Source organism: Diabrotica virgifera, chromosome 5 (assembly GCF_917563875.1).
Source record: "Diabrotica virgifera virgifera chromosome 5, PGI_DIABVI_V3a".
In the NCBI taxonomy this organism is placed as follows: domain Eukaryota; kingdom Metazoa; phylum Arthropoda; class Insecta; order Coleoptera; family Chrysomelidae; genus Diabrotica; species Diabrotica virgifera.
In genome coordinates, this window is record NC_065447.1 from 7,326,391 (window position 1) to 7,345,902 (window position 19,512).

Genomic DNA, 19,512 nt, shown 5'->3' on the forward strand with positions numbered 1-19,512 from the left:
TCGCTGAACAAGAATACGGCATCAGAACCGCTCTCCTGTTCACGTGGTGCCCAAAAACCCTCTAAACTCCAGAAGATAATATGCCTTAGCGGTGATCTAAGGCACCAGGTGGTCCGGCGGTCGGTTTTGATGGCGTATTCGTATTCAGGGAACCCATAAACTGCCTAGTAATCTATTTGCATGCATTTAAGGTCGAAACCCTTCGAAACTCCAGAAGATGACGTGCCTTAGAAGAGAAGGTGGGAACCAGGTGTTCCAGGGATCAGTTCTGATGGCGTATTCGTGTTCAGTAACCCCAAAAACCTCTTGTGTAATCTGTTTGCATCAATTTAGTGACGAAATCCCTCGAAACTCCAGAATATGACGTGTCACAGCAGTGACACTGGGGACAAGGTGCTCCGGGTGTCAGTTCTAATGGCATATTCATGTTCAGCGACTCCAAAAACCTCCAAGTAATCTGTTTGCATCAATTTAGTACCAATAACCCTCGAACCTCCAGATGACGGGCCTTAGTAGTAATCAGGTGCTCCGGAGGTCGGAGGTGGTGATTATCCAGGATAAAGATGATCTAATATTTATGACAAACCGGCTGTTTCGAGATTACAAAAAATGGGGCCTATACGTCAATATAGAGAAAACCAAATATACAGTGCTTTTCAGATAAAATTATTCACCTTAAATCACTTTTGAACCACTGATTTTTAGAAAAAACGCAAAAACACGTCACATAATACTTGAAGGGGGAGACATTATGCCATATTTAAGCTTGACGGGAAAGGCACCCTCTCACCCCCGTATCATCCCTTAATTTTTTTTAAATTACTACCCCCTTTTTTATTTTAGATTTGGATTCTCCTCTTTGTACTGAGTTCAAAAATGTATAACACTTGATGCTTAAAGTGATTAGTTTATGAGAAAAATAAATACAAAAGCAAGAAAATTGGATCGAAAAAAATTGGAAAGAAATCCTTTGTAAAAGGTATAAAATTTTTTTATTAAAAATCCCTTAAAAGGGCTACATCACAACAAAACGTTTTCGATTTTTATAAAAAATCATCATCAAATTTTATACCTTTTACAAAGGATTTCTTTCCAATTTTGTGATTGATGGTATACAGCCAACTACAGGAAAACTTTTTCTTTTCCTTGCGGATTTCGAAAAAAATTATTTTTTGAACATTTTATTACATACAAACATTTAGAATAAACATTTCACTACCAAAAATTTTAACGATTATTTTTTAATGATTTTACCTTCTAATCGTATAGTAAGATATTTGATCACGTGTTTTAATTCTGTCCAATCAGATTAAAATTATACTGAGAATTATCTACTGTAGAAAATTACCGATATAATTTTTTTAAGTAGATTGTTTCTGTTTAAGAGGATCGGTACGTTTTTTCGGCTGCAATGCTATTCAAATGGGGATTCATTTTTTTCGAATCCTGAGAAAACTAATAAGTATTTTTTAAAAATTTAAACGCAGAATGAAATATTACGTTATTAGCGAGGGCCGAAAGTCCCTTAGAACTTCTATAATGTTTATTTTAATAAGTTACAGGGGTGAAAAACTGAGAGAAAATTTAGTGTTATTTTTAATTTAAAATATCTCATTCAAAATAAACTTTTTATTTATTCTAGGGGACTTTCGGCCCTCGGTAATAATTTAGTCTTTCATTCTGCGTTTAGATTTTTCAAAAATATTTATTGGTTTTTTCAGGATTCGAAAAAAATGAACATAATGTCCGTGGTAATATTTTCCAAATCTATCTTTGTCATACAACGAACTTAGTCGAATAGAATATTGTCAGTCAGACACTGACAATCAGTGACAATTTTAAATAATTATTTGACATGAATCGGGAATATTTTTAGTTGTTGATTAAATAATATTGATATATAGTGTATTTGATAAATAATTGAATTAAGAGGCGAACTTTATAAAAAGTTATTTATTGTGTATTACTTATGGAAGATAGAAGCAGAGAATACATCAAGATATATTCTGTGATCCAAGTATTTTGTTGTCAAAGATGTTCAAAATTGTAAGCGTTCCATAGTAACAATATATTATTAAAAAATCACTTTAACACTTTTCCTCTTTTCTCGATTGAGTATTAGTTTTGAATCACTGAATACATAGCTAGTGAAAAAATTATCATTTATTAACTGAATTAATAATTTGCAATTATACAAAAAATAACAGTTATCCAAGAACATTCAAAAGCCATCTCTTTAAACTAGTTATGACATTGTAAAGTAGAATGACATTCTAGTAATATGTACATATCCATACCAGTGTGAATTTTACTACACGTAATTTACCATGTAAAGACAGAAAAGCTAGGGATAGCCGTAAAATATTTGCGAATTATGTACCCATAGCCTTAATGGCAACCAGTTTCCTAGTTTTGACAACTGTCACATTTAAGAAAATATCCATAATATACGTATTAAAAAATAATCTTACGAATATCACACGACAGTAAGAATAAATAAGAAAATAATGCTTCATTTCTACTCAAATTTGTTGTCATTGGGCAATACAACCCTGCGGGCTCTCGTGTCTATTGTCAGACAACAAATTTTCGAAAAACTGTCGCATTATTTTCAATTTATTCTCACTCTCTTGTGATATTATACCCGATAATTATTCAAAATGATTTTTGAAAACTTAAATAATTATTATGGTTAAAATTTTTGAATAATTATTGTTAAAACTTTTGGTAGTGAAATGTTCACTCTAAATGTTATAAAAATAATTTTTATTCAATCCAGTTTTCTTGCATTTGTATTTATTTTTCTCATAAACTAATCACTTTAAGCATCAAGTGTTATACATTTTTGAAGTCAGGACAAAGAGTAGAATCCAAATATGAAAAAAAGGGGGTAGTAATTTAAAAAAAATTAAGGGATGGTACGGGTGGTGAGAGGGTGCCTTTCCCGGCAAGCTTAAATATGGCATAATGTCTACCCCTTCAATTATTATTTAACGTGTTTTTGCGTTTTTTTTTTAAAATCAGTGGTTCAAAAGTTATTTAAGGTGGATAGTTTTGTCTGAAGAGCACTGTACCTATATATGTGTATAGGAGGACAGAAAAATGGGTGACAACTAGAGGAGGATATGGTTATCGAGCTAAGCTCTGATCATGTATACCTTGGAACGACAATCCAACAAAGTGGAAGGACAGAATTGGAAATAGAGGAAAGAATTATGGAAGCCGAAACTAATAGGAGCTTTGAACTCACTAGTTTCGTCAAAAACCATATCAAAAGAAAAGAAAACACATCTATATAATAGCATCTTCAAAAGCGTAGTACTGTATGGATGCGAAACCTGGCAACTGAATAAGCCAACAGAACAGAAGTTGCTCGCACTGGAAATGGACTTCTGGCGAAGATGCATCTGCATCTCTAGAGTTTCACACATAACGAATAAACGAGTACGAGATATTATGAATAGGAAAACAAACTTAATAGAAAAAAAATCCAAGAAAAACAACTTTGTTGGTATGGTCATGTACAAAGAATGGAGGAACATCGAGTCCCAAAGTTGACAATGGAATGGCAACTCCCGGAAAGAAGGAAAAGGGGCAGACCGAAAACTACTTGGATAAGTGGAATCCCAAAAGCAATGTCTGTCTGAGGGAGATCTGCGACCAGGAGATTGGACAGATGGACGCGGCTGGAAAATAGGAACCGGAAGGCGCAGGACACTATAAACACAATCCCATTTTACAAATAATTTAAAGATATACAACTCACCTGTAATTCGGCATTATCGCTGGCAGTGATTCCAAGTACCACAGATAGGAACCGTTCTCTCGAATGTATCTCTCCCACCTCGGTAATGGCTCTAAGCACCTTTTTTACACCTTCTTCCTCGCCGCTCTTTTCCAAGTTCAGGATACATAGAGGTGCAAGAATCTACAAGCAGATATTAGATAAATAATATTATAATTAGGATTAAGATTAAGTTATGTAACAGGTTATGTTAGGTTAGGATTTAGTTCAGGATCAACACTGAAAAATTATTATTGAGGAACTAAATTAACTAAGTAATGCAAAATAACTGAAAAAAGTTGTTCTGAAGTTATTTCCTTGTGGCATTTTTATAATCAACTATTTTCAATGGAAAATAAGCCACAATTTAATTATTTCGTACATCTTGAAAAGCATCTATTTTTTAGAAGAATAAAAAATGTACTACAGTAAAAATAAATCCATTTATTAGAACCACGACAATAATACAGTCCACACAAGATATTTATATAAATATATAAATATATTATAAATATATAAATATACTAAATTTATATAAATATTTATACCAAAAAATATGTATAAATATCTTGTGTGGGCTGTATTATTGTCGTGGTTCTAATAAATGATTAGAACCACGACAATAATACAGTCCACACAAGATATTTATACATATTTCTTGGTATAAATATTTATATAAATATTATATATTTATATAAATATATTATAAATATATAAATATACTATATTTATATAAATATTTATACCAAAAAATATGTATAAATATCTTGTGTGGACTGTATTATTGTCGTGGTTCTAATAAATGGATTTATTTTTACTGTATTACATTTTTTATTCTTCTTCTAAAATATAGATATATAAATATATTATAAATATATAAATATACTATATTTATATAAATATTTATACCAAAAAATATGTATAAATATCTTGTGTGGACTGTATTATTGTCGTAGTTCTAATAAATGGATTTATTTTTACTGTATTACATTTTTTATTCTTCTTCTAAAATATAGATATATAAATATTATATATTTATATAAATGTATAAATATACTATATTTATATAAATATTTATACCAAAAAATATGTATAAATATCTTGTGTGGACTGTATTATTGTCGTGGTTCTAATAAATGGATTTATTTTTACTGTATTACATTTCTTATTCTTCTTCTAAAATATAGATGCTTTTCGAAGGTGTACAAAATAAAATTAAATTAATGAATTTAACGACACCCGATTTGGGTGTCGAAACGTTAATAAAATAATTTTTTTAGTAAAATTGTGGTTTATTTCCCATTAAAAATAGTTTATTATAACTAGAAAACTACAATAGGTATTGATTGTTGTGAGTCTGACCATAATTTTTTGTAAAAAAGTCTACAAAACGGTTGTTTTTAACTGCAATTTGAATATGCTTCTTCTTCTTCTTCTTGATGTGCCTATCCGTGACGAATGTTGGTGATCATCATGGCGATATTTATCTTATCTGTAGCAAGGAAAAGTTGTACTTATATGTTGTGTTAAATAAGGTTCTGAGGTTCTTTAACCAGGAAGTTCTCCTTACTGGACCTCGCTTTCCAAATATTTTCCCTTGCAGGATGGCTTGTAGGAGGGCATATCTGGATTCATTTCGCATAATGTGTCAGAACTATTGTCACTTTCGTGATTTGATTGGTTCCTCTCGGTTCTTCTTCATTCTTCTGGGGCCTTCCTCATTTGTGACTCAGTCAGCCCACGGGATTTTAAGAATTCTCCGATATAGCCGCACCCAAAGGCTTCCAATTTTCCACACATATTTTCGTTCGGGGTCCACGATTCAACACCATAAAAAAGGCCAGAGACGACGTAGCATCGCAGCGTTCTTACTTTTATGCCAAGAGAGAGAGATTCTGGCTCTTGAAGAAGCCCCTTATCCAGTGGACGGTGGATCTAGCTTTTCCGAGGCACGCTCTTACATCTTGTTTTTTTTTTTTAATTTGATGGCCTTGGCTGAGCCAATTAGCCAGACAATTTATTTTAAAAACAAACAATTTTTTTCAATCAGAGGAATTTTTTCTGTATTTCTAACTCTAAATATATGTACATAACAAACTAATATACTACTATCTAAACAAATACACTGTTTTGGATGTAAATATTTTTTTTTGTATATATTTATTTCTTTGTATTTTTTTTATTCTTTTTTTATTGTTTTTTTTTACTACTCTAAGACATAAACCCGATTCAACATCTCGGAGGTTTACATCTTAGTTTTTTTTTTCTTTTTTCCTTTTTTTTTCTCTTTTTTGGGTTTTTTTCTTTTTTTTGATTTTTTATTCCCTTTTTTTTGTTTTTTTTTTCTCTTTTTTTTTCTTGTTCTTTTTTTTTTCAATTATAATATACAATAATTACTTAAATCTACAGGGTTAAAAAATTACAACAAAACAAACATGTTTGATTTTTTTTAACAAACATGCCTGTTTTCTTTTAATAAAATTACTTAAATACAGGGTTAATTATATTGCTACAATTTATATTTACAGTTTTTGATATGTTCGTAAATTGTTTTTAATGTATTATCTTCAGAAAAAATCAAATTGTTCAGGTAGACAGGAAGTGGAATTTTTAAAATATTAAGATTATCATAAAATTTGTTTATATTTACTGATTGATGGAAACATTCGAGGAGAATATGTAGTAGATCACCTTCTTTTCCACACTCACAGTTAAGTGACTCTGTGATACCCAAACTAAACATATGGAGGGGGGTAAGAGCGTGATTACATCTCAATCTATTTATAACTCTTGGTTGTTGGTCCATTCTTCATTCATTTCTAAGGGATTCATTCCTTCTACAGGGGTTTGGTTGACGTAGAGTAGGCCTGTTATCTTTTTCTTGCCAATGATTAGAATAGTGCAGGCACTGGAGGTGGATATGAGCTATTACCTCCGATTTCGTTGAACCTCCATAAATTTGCTTGGAAATTGGTGAGTGGTTAGCGGTTAGAGGATATCTCAAGGAACAAAGGTGACATTGTGCCAACTTGCGCTTTTACCCTGAGGGTGGATGCCACCCCTTCTGGGGGTGAAAATTATATTATTGAAAATAACCCCATAATTCGATAGACGGATAAATTCTAAGCAAAATTTGTTATATAAAGTTATTAAAATAAATTAAAACTTTGTGAGTTATTGAAGATCAAAGATTTTAATTTTTCTTAAAAAAAAAGGAATGTTTTTAACCGATTTTTCATCAATAACTCAAAAACTATAAGTTTTACAATAATAACAAATGGAATAAATCCTTTACTAGAAAAACCTTTTAGTGTTAACTAAAAGTGAGTTATAGGTAATTGAATATATATTCTTTTTACAAACTTATTTAACATTTGTCAAAGTACTTAAAAATATCTATTAAATGAGCCCCCGAACATGTTGATAGCATTAAAATTTACGCACCAAAACTTTTTCAAAATTTATTTTTGAAGTTATACTTCTTTACGGGCGTAATGACGGTGAAATTTTATATGGGAAAACCTAGCGACCGGGCGCATGCGCATTATAACTTTGTTCTGATTGGATGTTCAAATGACATGACAAAAATTATCCAATATGGCAGCTGTGGGACTGTGCATGGTTTGGTTATAATGTATGCTTGTTGCGTTTTAAAATTTGTAGGAAGAGAAACAACAAACAAAAAGTTAGTTAATGGTTATACTGCCTTTTTAAATAGTTTTCATATTATATTTTTGGACTTATTTACATAGAAGAGATGATTGTTGCATGCCAATGTGAAAGCTCATCAAACTGTGCCTAGTATGAGTGCCGCAGATCTCGCTTATTCAAAGCTAAAGAATCTTTCACTGGTAAGTGTTTTATAAATAGTTGATCAAATTTTGTTATGATATTTGAACATAGCCACTTTGCACGACGCAAGTGATTGCGAAATTTATTAGTCGTTATACGGGCTCCGATACCTACCTTGAACCTACCAAAATACATAAGTAGTATGTAATACTTTTATTTACATAATTTGATTACCATCAAAATTTCTATCAATATTCACCTAATATATTGTCTTCTTACTCTATGTTTTGTTGTATTTTTTCAATTCTAAATCATTTCAATTCAAAATCAAAATAATTTGATTTACATAAGTTAAAAATGTCAAAAGGTTAATCTGTTTAGTTAGACGATCTTCGCACATAATGACAAGCTGTCTCTGTGGCGAAGTTTTAATGCGGGTGAATCCCAATACAACGCAAATACCAGCCGCGTGGTAAGTTGGTTCGAATCCCAATAGAAACTTTTATTTTTTTATTTTTTTTTATACATTTTATGATTGTAAGTATATTTATTATATAATTTTATTTTCAGAAAATACGTATTTAGTTAAAAAATTTTCCGACAATTAATGTTCAGAAATCATTTGTGGCATTTTTAATGTGTTTTTTGGCACTGTTTTAATAAAAATGTTTGAGAAGTAGTAAGTATAAATTAATTTAATATTTAAATAAAATATAAATAAAAAGTATATTAATTTCGTTTATAATCATATAATCATATAATAGAAGTATAACTTCTTACGTGCGTACAAAGTACACACACATTCTTTTTTTTTAATTTTTCGCAAAAATGATTGTTTTTTTTTAATAACTCCGTTTATTTTTAAGATATCAGGTTTATCGAAAAATCGTTTGGAAGTTGATTCCAAGGGCTATTTAACCACGTTGAATTTAATCTTTTAGACCCCTCATTTTTTTTTAAATAAAAGGTTAAATGGCCCCGGTTGCATGGTTTTCACAGCAAAATTTAAGATTTAAACGTTTCTATCTCGGTTATTTATTACCCTATGGAAATAGTAAAACAGGTAAAACATTTGACTCAGAATAAACTAAAATTTGGGTATTTATCATTTTTTACGCATATTGAGTATTTTTGGAGTTGTTATCAAAAGAATATGAAAATTACAATAATTTTAAAAATTATGATTTTTTTAAATTATATATTTTTTTCAAAAATATGTATTCTAAACCGGTTAAAATTATTGAAATCATTACTTATGCTAATATAAAGAAGTTATTGTAAGGATTATTATAAATTTTAATTTTTGTGGAAATGGCGTATGTTTTATTTTTCACTTTTTCCTAAAAAATTCGAAAGGGTTCTTTTATTTTCATCATAACTTGCTTAATTTTGACGCTATTAACTTGTTCTGAAGCTTATTTAATAGGTATTTCGAAGTACATTGACAAATCATTAGCATTTATATTTTACACATTGCATCGTTTTCCCGTTATTTAAGCTTGAATACTTAGATTTAAGTACTCGTCGAAAAAATACACATTCAATTGCCAATAACTCACTTTGAACTAACATTAGTTTAGTTCTTTAAGTGAGGAATGTATTCAGTTTTTTATTATCAACAATTTCAGTAATAATAACTATTTTGTAAAAGCTTATAGTTTTTGAGTTATACGTGGAAAACCGATTTAAAACATGCATTTTTTACGAAAAAATAAAATCTTTGGTCTTTAATAACTCAAAAAGTGTTGATATTTATATTAATAACTTGATATAACAAATTTTGCTTATAATTTGTCCCTCTATCGATTTATGGTGTTATTTTTAATAAAATAGTCTTCACCCCTGAAAAGGGGTGGCATCCACCCCCAGGGTAAAAGCGCAAGTTGGTATTATGTCACCTTTGTTCCTTGAGGTATCCTCTAATTACTCTCCAATTTTCATGAAAATCGATGGAGGTTCAACGAAATCGGAGGTGAAAACCTTCAGTGACTCCACTAGAAGCCTTGTTTTCTATACATTTATATTGAGTCCATAATGTTAAGCTATCAGAAGTTGTTAAAAAAAAAGCACAGAAAGAAGGATATTAATACAATATGTTACACCGAGAATGGAAGTACTCACCTTTAAGGCTTGTAACATCACAGTAGGCTTTTCGTGGTCCAAGCATCTGGCTACAGTCAAATGCGCTTTTGAAAATTTGAAAAAAGCTTTAAGTCCCGTCGTATTGTTCATGAATTTTTCTAAACATCGTAAACATTCTGTTTGAAGTCGAACATCTTTACTAAAAATCAACGAAAATAATTAATAAATTATCGTATCGGTATTTCTAAAGATATTTTTTTTCTTTGGCTGTGTATTTTTGTGTTCATCAGCGACATGAGTAGGAAATCAAATCTTAGCCTGGAGAATAAAATTATGATTTATAAATGTATTTTAAAACCGATGTGGCTATATGCAGCACAAATATGGGGAACAGCAAGTAATACCAACATTCAAAAACTTCAACGGTTCCAATCAAAAGTGTTACGCCAGATCTGCAATGCTCCTTGGTATGTTACGAACCAGAGATTGCACCACGACCTACAGCTACCAACAGTTAGCGAAGCAATATCTGCTGTAAATTCTAGATACAAGACCAGACTATCCTGCCATCCAAATCCACTCGCCACGGACCTGCTCAACATTTCTCATGAAAGACGATTAAAAAGATCTGACCCTTTGGACCTCTAGTACATCTGGACATCAGAGCAACAACAGAGTGCAGTGTCATAGTGCAGTGAAATAATCATGTTTTAGTTTTAGTGATTTTTTAAACTTCTTTCGTATTTTTATTCATGTTCCTTAGACTTTAAATAATCATATTTTTATTGTCTGAACTGTCCACTATACTAAATTTTATCTATGTATTATGTTCCAAGTAATTGTTATGTCTTATTTTAAAATTATAATGTTATATGTCTTACTGGGTGCTCGCCACTGGGCGGCTTCCATCTGTGTTATTTTTCAATAATTATATGTATTGCTTATTGTTTGTGATCAGACAGATTGCAATAAACGTTGGATGTTAAAAAAAAATCAGCGGCATGTTTAGAATTTCAAAGTAGTCAAAATTAATTCAGTCTCCATGTTAGAAAACAAATTTTGCATCATCATTATAGGCTTCGAAAGAAGTGAAAACTTTCATATACAAACTTGGAAAACACCTTCTATATTAAAAAAATTATTTCAATTATCAAGTTCCTATGTCTTCTATTTAGTTATTTTAGGTAACGAAAATATCAATCTAGGCACACATACGAAAAATATCACAAGAAGATCTAGGAAATGTTCATATTGCGGTGTTTATTAATCAACTTGTGACTATTATGCAAAAATCTACATAGGACAAGCAGGTAGACTTTAAAAAACACATTATGGAGCACAAAAGCTAATTCAAGCTCTGAAAACAATAATTCTCTTTTCAATTATTCAAATTATTCAAAATTTTCTGGTCATAAGACAAATATTTCAGTTTAGTTTCGCAAACAGTCCCTTAAACAACTGGCGAAGCACAATAAGGTAACTTTGTTATAGGTGGCAGGACATAAAGAAATTGATGGTACCAAGATTGCAAAAATTATTGCTAAAGCAGGTTTTGATGTTTGACTATGAGGAAGACGGCACATGGAGAATCAGGAAAACGACGAAATTAACGAATTGAATGAAGGATATATTGTATGATTTGTGAAAAGTCAAAGACTGTCATGGCTAAGAAATGTCCAGAGACAAGATGTAAAAACAACAAAGAAAATCTCACAATAAAACACTGAAAAACGTTTGTTTTTCTATACTTCCACAAAATTTATTACAACTATGTTATTACTACAGCTGTTTCGGCAAAGTGCCTTTCTCAAGTGATATATTTTACAATGTGTTTGCCTTTTTAAGTCTTTAACTGAAGAGGTTGAGGAGTGGGGAGCTGTTTGTCTCGAGTTGGTCATTCAGAATTATATCTGTATTTTTCAATTTATTAATTTCCATTGATTCTAAAAGTGATAGCTTAAGGCCTTTATTTTGAATATGTAGAATTTGAAACTCTTCATTGAAAGAATGATTATGATCTAGAAGGTGAAGTGCGTATGTAGAAGTGTCTGTTTTTCTATTGTTGAAAGCCCTTTTGTGTTCTGCTATCCGTTTGTCAAAAGTTCTGCCAGTTTGACCGATGTAAGTTTTCGGACAGTCACCACAAGTTAGTTTGTACACACCACTCTGTAGTTGCTTTCTCTTTCGGCTTTTATTGTTTTTAATATGTTTGCTTAAGTTGTTGTTAGTTCTGAAAGCTGGTGTTATTCCTTTCTTTTTTATGTATCTGGCTATTTTTGTTGTTATTTTGCCAGTATATGTGAGAGAGCAGAAGCTACTGGGTTCTTTCTGTGGTGGTGGATACACTAATTTCAAGGCTTTCTTATGGAGTTTTTGGTTTAAAATGTTGTTAACTGTTTGTTCGTTATAGCCATTGTTTACTGCTATTTGTCTAATGATATTTAGTTCTGTCTCGAAGTTATTTTTTGTCATAGGAATTTCTGTCAGTCTATGTATCATGCTATGGTAGGCTGCTAATTTGTGTTGTGTAGGATGGGATGATGAATTGTGTATAGTTGTGTCAGTATGGGTAGGTTTATGATATACGGAGAACTCATGTTTGTTGGAATAAAAAGAAAGGAATAACACCAGCTTTCAGAACTAACAACAACTTAAGCAAACATATTAAAAACAATAAAAGCCGAAAGAGAAAGCAACTACAGAGTGGTGTGTACAAACTAACTTGTGGTGACTGTCCGAAAACTTACATCGGTCAAACTGGCAGAACTTTTGACAAACGGATAGCAGAACACAAAAGGGCTTTCAACAATAGAAAAACAGACACTTCTACATACGCACTTCACCTTCTAGATCATAATCATTCTTTCAATGAAGAGTTTCAAATTCTACATATTCAAAATAAAGGCCTTAAGCTATCACTTTTAGAATCAATGGAAATTAATAAATTGAAAAATACAGATATAATTCTGAATGACCAACTCGAGACAAACAGCTCCCCACTCCTCAACCACTTCAGTTAAAGACTTAAAAAGGCAAACACATTGTAAAATATATCACTTGAGAAAGGCACTTTGCCGAAACAGCTGTAGTAATAACATAGTTGTAATAAATTTTGTGGAAGTATAGAAAAACAAACGTTTTTCAGTGTTTTATTGTGAGATAAAATGAACTTTCGTCAAGTAACGGTCGAATCCATCAATTAACAAAGAAAATATTACAATGGAAGCCGATAGGAAGGCGAAAAAAAGGAAGGCCTAAAAAGAGATGGTTATGTGGAAGACGACTTGAAAACTATGAATTAAGACAATGGAGGGGAAGGGCCCAAGAGAGATCTGAATGGAAGGACATAGCCGGACAGGCAAAGACCCATCCATGGTTATGATTGTCCATTTGATCAGTAGTTCTGCAACCGTTGTTCCGCAAGAAGCAAAAAATTGTGCTAGTTACCTAAGAATGTGCTTAAATAATTGATGGATTCGACCGTTACTTGATGGAAGTTCATTTTATCTAACAATAAAACACTGAAAACGTTTGTTTTCTATACTTCCACAAAATTTATTATAACTAAGTGACTACATCTGTTTCGGCGGTGTGCCTTTCTCAAGTGATATAGTTTACAATGTGTTTGCCTTTTTAAGTCTTCAACTGAAGAGGTTGAGGAGTGGGGAGCTGTTTGTCTCGAGTTGGTCATTCAGAATTATATCTGTATTTTTCAGTTTAATAATTTCCATAGATTCTAAAAAAGATAGCTTAAGGCCTTTATTTTGAATATGCAGAATTTGAAACTCTTCATTGAAAGAATGATTATGATCTAGAAGGTGAAGTGCGTATGTAGAAGTGTCTGTTTTTCTATTGTTGAATGCCCTTTTGTGTTCTGCTATCCGTTTGTCAAAAGTTCTGCCAGTTTGACCGATGTACGTTTTCGGACAGTCACCACAAGTTAGTTTGTACACACCACTCTGTAGTTGCTTTCTCTTTCGGCTTTTATTGTTCTTAATATATTTGCTTAAGTTGTTGTTGGTTCTGAAAGCTGGTGTATTCCTTTCTTTTTTATGTATCTGGCTATCTTTGTTGTTATCTTGCCAGTATATGTGAGAGAGCAGAAGGTACTGGGTTCTTTCTGTGGTGGTGGATACACTAATTTCAGGGCTTTCTTATGGAGTTTTTGGTTTAAAATTTTGTTAACTGTTTGTTCGTTATAGCCGTTGTTTACTGCTATTTGTTTAATGATGTTTAGTTCTATCTCGAAGTTATTTTTTGTCATGGGAATTTCTGTCAGTCTATGTATCATGCTATGGTAGGCTGCTAATTTGTGTTGTGTAGGATGGGATGATGAATTGTGTATAGTTGTGTCAGTATGGGTAGGTTTATGATATACGGAGAACTCATGTTTGTTGTGTAGTCTGGAAATCGTTACATCTAGAAAGTTTATGGAGTTATTCTGTTCTGTTTCTATTGTAAACTCAATATTATTATGAAGTGAATTAATATATGATAGAAATTGGTCAAGTTGTCTGTTAGTTCCTGTAAAGCCACAGCTTTACCACCACCACAGAAAGAACCCAGTACCTTCTGCTCTCTCACATACACTGGCAAGATAACAACAAAGATAGCCAGATACATAAAAAAGAAAGGAATAACACCAGCTTTCAGAACCAACAACAACTTAAGCAAATATATTAAGAACAATAAAAGCCGAAAGAGAAAGCAACTACAGAGTGGTGTGTACAAACTAACTTGTGGTGACTGTCCGAAAACGTACATCGGTCAAACTGGCAGAACTTTTGACAAACGGATAGCAGAACACAAAAGAGCATTCAACAATAGAAAAACAGACACTTCTACATACGCACTTCATCTTCTAGATCATAATCATTCTTTCAATGAAGAGTTTCAAATTCTACATATTCAAAATAAAGGCCTTAAGCTATCTTTTTTAGAATCTATGGAAATTAATAAACTGAAAAATACAGATATAATTCTGAATGACCAACTCGAGACAAACAGCTCCCCACTCCTCAACCTCTTCAGTTGAAGACTTAAAAAGGCAAACACATTGTAAACTATATCACTTGAGAAAGGCACTCCGCCGAAACAGCTGTAGTCACTTAGTTATAATAAATTTTGTGGAAGTATAGAAAACAAACGTTTTCAGTGTTTTATTGTTAGATAATGTGCTTAAAGCTTTAGAAAACTGAACTCAGAGTAATCACCAAGGAACAATGCGTTTTCTACCAGACCTGGTCTCGACCACCGAACAGCTGTGAGCATATCAATGTTTTTTGTTAAAAATGTATAAACCAATAATGATGCATACTTACTTCCTTATTCCCGTATCCAATACTTGTTCAAGTTTCTGTAAACCTCCTATAGTCCCAAACTTCTCTACCCAACTGACTGGGTTGTTAGTCAAGGCTACCCTCAAGCTTTCCACACAGTTCAGGCATTTGTTCAACTGCAAGTACTCCGGATTGATGTGTTGATCCAGATATCTGTAATAATCTTCGGGATCGTTGAATCGACTGCCCGTGTCGTGTTGTCCTTTCTTTTTGTTCTGCATCTTCAACATTGCACGTTTCTGTTCCATGGGCATTTCTCTAAGGGGCTTCTTTTTGTCGTCGTTGAGGTTCATGTCACTCTGTAAAATAAAAATTTGATGTAATATAAAGTTTATATCTGATTACCACAAGCAGAGTAATTTATGTGTCGATTCTTGAAAAAGCAGAGTTTTTTCCTCTTTAAAAAGGGAGAAAGAGAGGACCAAAGAAACAACAGAGGCGTCAACTCAAAAAACACAACTTTTAAACTAACAATAAATGTGACAAAAAATAAACTGAATGAACCAATAATATTACCTGAAAAATAACAAGGCTTTATAATAATTAATAAATTAAATTCAAAATTAATAATTTCGAATTTTATTTCCTGACTTATTAGACTTTTGCTTTAGATATTATTTAGAATAAATCATCAATCAATCTTCGCTTGTCCAATGCTGGACATCATAGATCCCACTCATAATTTTCCATCTGTTTCAATTTTGTGCCTCTTGCATCCAATTCCTATGGCAACGTTTTAGATCGCCAGTCCAAGGTGTTGGTAGACAACCTCTGCTTCGGTAGGCATCATCTCTTGGTCTCCATTCCAGTATATTCTTTGTCCATTTATTATCTGTCATTCGAGCAACGTGACCTGCCCAAATCCACTTCAGTGTTCCTTCGTCGTGAATGGCAGTTTGGGATCTTGTCTCGCAGTGAAACGCCCAACATAGCACATTTCATCGCCCTTTGAGACACACGGATCTTTCGCACTGTTCTTCTTGTCATGGTCAACGTTTCCGCTCCGTAAGCTAACACTGGCAAAACACACTGATTAAAGGTGTTTCTATCAAGACATATTGGTGTGTCGAACGATTTGAAAATGTGGTTTCTTGCCGAAGACTGCCCAAGTCAATCTTATACGACGGAGAAGCTCAACGATTTGGTTAACTCTGACATCATCTGGGTTTTGGATATATTTATTGTTAATACCCCTTCTAGGAAGAAAAGGTAGAGCTGATGTAAAAGTTCTTTGGTCTCATCTATCATCTATCCTATCAGCTATCATCTGCAAACCTCAGGTGGCTAAGCTTTTCTTCGTTTATCTTTGCTCTTTAGTTTTGCCCTTTTACATATACACTGTGGGTCGAAATAAATGAGTACATTTTTTAGTTTAAAATAAAGTTTTGTTTTTTGGGCGATTTAATTTCTTTTTGCAGGGTTTTTTTGCAGTACACTAACGTGTCCTCAACATGACTGCAAATTTGTAAGCAAAAGTAGCGTACAGGGTCGGATTTATACAAAAATATGTAACGGTGAATTTGAGCTCGTTGCAAATGAAAACGGTCTTAGCTAAAATTGAACTGATATGCTTTTTTGGTAGGTTATATACCAGAACATTTTAGCAAAAAAGAAATTTTTCCAAATTATCGGATTCGCAAAATATCATTTTTTTTATTTAAATAATGTTCAGAACACGCCTTCGCCATCAAATTTTTTCGCCATAAAATATCATTTTTTACTTAAATTAGGAAATCTTATTCGAGTACTTTTCTAATATGTTCACCGAACCAAACCCTCTTAACACTGAATTACGTCTTTTCCATCGTGTTTGCCTCATATTAGCAGTAATTTTTGTTAATCTTAAAAATTTTCAAACGCTCAAATTTGTCAATTTTACTTAGTAAGCCATGACTGCTTAGATTGCATTGAAATGTGTTTGACATTTATAGTTAAATAAGTAAATTGGCCAGTTCATAATGCCACTTTTCAGCAAAGAGGACAGAATATGAATTAAATATTACCGTGAAAAATATAATTATGGTGCAAGAAAAATTGTAAATACATTTCCTGAGAAAAATTGGCATATTGGAACGATTGGAAAGTTCTTAAGACATCTAAGGGAAACCCATGGGTCTATTGAACATAAAAGTGGAAGAGGAAGGAAGCGAAGCTCAAGAACTGAAGAAAATATTGCTAGAGTAAGGGTTGTTTTAGAAAATTTGCTACCTGGCCAATCTGTTGGAATAAGGAAAATCGCAAAAGAAACTAGGATTTCCCACACATCAGTTCGAAGAAACATTAAAGAAGATTGCCATCCTAAAGTATTTAAAAAAGTTGACTGTCAAAGACTTACTGCCAATGTAAGAGAAAAACGACTGGACAGATACAATTTGCGACTCTCCGCAAGGAAGATTCCGCTCTCGTGAAGACATTAGAAAAATATGATTTTCAGATGAAAAATGTTTTATTTACGGCCTCATAAAAATTCCCAAAATAAAATAGGATGTATTCTGACGTACATACAATTTAAGAGAGAAAATCCTCTAGATCATCTTTTAAGTGACAAAAGTCATTTCTAAAAAGGTGTAATGTTCTCTGTTGCAGTATACATGTTGGGAAAATCTCGTCTGGGGTCTTCATGCCGGGGTAAGAACAAATCTTGCAGTACCTGAAATTGAAGAAGTATGTTATGATTACACTTTCCAGCAGGATGGTGCTCCTTCTCATACTTCCCACAATACAAGGATATTCTTAAGTGAAAATTGCCCGGACTACATTGAGCCAGAGACGTGGCCACCTAACAGCCCAGAATTAAATCCGGTTGACTATTCAATTGGGGGAATTTTGGAACAAAATTTGTATGACGGACAACAATTTGAAATGATCGAACAGCTTCAAGGAAGAATGCAGTTTGTTTGGAACAATTTTGGACAGGGTGTAATAAATGGGGCTATCAATTTATGGCACAGATGACTTCAAGAAGTGGTAAACAATAATGGTGGCCACATTCATAATATTTTAGTCTAAGTTTTAAAATTATTGAACTGTTTTCATAAATGTGTTATTTGTTAAAATGTTATATCTAATATAAAAAATGATATTTTGCGAATCCGTTAATTTTGAAAAATTTCCTCTTTACTGAAGTGTTCTGGATAGTTAACCTACCAAAAGAGCATATCAGTTCAATTTTAGCTAAGACAGTTTTCATTTGCAACGAGCTCAAATGCACCGTTACATAAATTTTTTTTATAAGTCCGACCCTGTACATTATTTTTGCTTCCAAATTTGCAGTCATGTTGAGGACATGTTAGGCTATTAGCCCTGCAAAAAGAAATTGAATCGTTCAAAAAATAAAAAAGGTTATTTTCAACAAAAAAATGTACTCCTTTATTTCGGCCCACAGTGTATATCCCAAAAGCCTAGTGAACGGCTTCGGTGATATGGTGTCCGCCTGACGCACTCCGCGTTATATCGGGAATTTCTGAGTTTGACTTTGACGATCATCCATCATGACAGTGGAATTTGTACTTGATAAAGAAGTGTTAAATGTTATGTTAACAAAATGATCTCACACCAGAAACCCACTAAATACAGTTGGAACATGCATCAGTCATAAAATTTGAAAAGGTGGATGAATATGCTAGAGAAGAGATATTTTTTGATCAAAGACACCAGACGTGCTGGTGAACACAAAAATAAGGTATACCTACAAAACGTTACGGATGGTTACGGTGCCAAGACATGGCATTCAAACGCCATAAACACTATAAACAAAACCATTCAAACCGGGTTAGAATTCTGGATAATGAGAATGTTTTGCCGAATATTTAGTGGTAAGATAGTGGAGAGTGATTGGAGAAGACACACAAATGAGGAAGTTGGAGAAGAGAGAAGACTATACCTTCTCTGTACCTTCATGGATCATTCATACAATACGTTTAGTTTTCGATTAGATATACGCGATTGAAGGAAGCGTTAAAATCGGCAACATTGCTTATGAGATTGAGTTGCATTGCCACTTTAGAATGAAGAATACCTGAATCGGCGCGAATCAAATGCAGTGTTGCCATTTGTAGGCGGTATATCTCTACAGCCTGTATGTTTTCTCTTCACTAAACATTTAGAACGCTGCATTCCTGAATTATCCTATAGTCCGTCCGCTATAACTTTTCCCATGCGGTACGATTCATTTTTAATCAAATTAGATGTCAAAACAGAAAGTGAAACGTACGCCGAGGTGTGTGGTATATAGTATACAGTATACAAAATGTATATACACATCGACGTTCGTTTCAATTTGACTTAATTTGATTGAACATTTTTTGCTCAATTAGAAATCCAATGAAATCAATTAATTTGTGGTCATCTGATTGAATACAACCAATAAAACCAACATTATACTGAAAACAGATCCCATGGGCTGTTTTCACTCAATCATGTAGCTATGGATACCTACATTTCGTTTCATTTCGATTTTGACATTTCAAATATTCAATATTTCAAAATGTCACGATTTGGTTGTAATACTGATGA

At 32.6% G+C, this 19,512-nt stretch overlaps 1 protein-coding gene across 6 annotated transcripts in view; it reads right to left on the bottom strand.

The window, feature by feature from the left end:
* The window catches only part of LOC114339212 (protein diaphanous), a 197,929-nt gene that overhangs the window by 63,640 nt on the left and 114,777 nt on the right, over positions 1-19,512 (bottom strand). For all 6 annotated transcript variants that reach the window (XM_028289996.2, XM_028290070.2, XM_028290203.2 and 3 more), the window contains 3 exons: positions 14,980-15,296; positions 9,698-9,857; positions 3,767-3,928 (listed from right to left, as the gene is read on the bottom strand). In XM_028289996.2, coding sequence (XP_028145797.1) covers positions 3,767-3,928; positions 9,698-9,857; positions 14,980-15,296 — 639 coding nt within the window. The remainder of the gene's footprint in view (positions 1-3,766; positions 3,929-9,697; positions 9,858-14,979; positions 15,297-19,512) is intronic.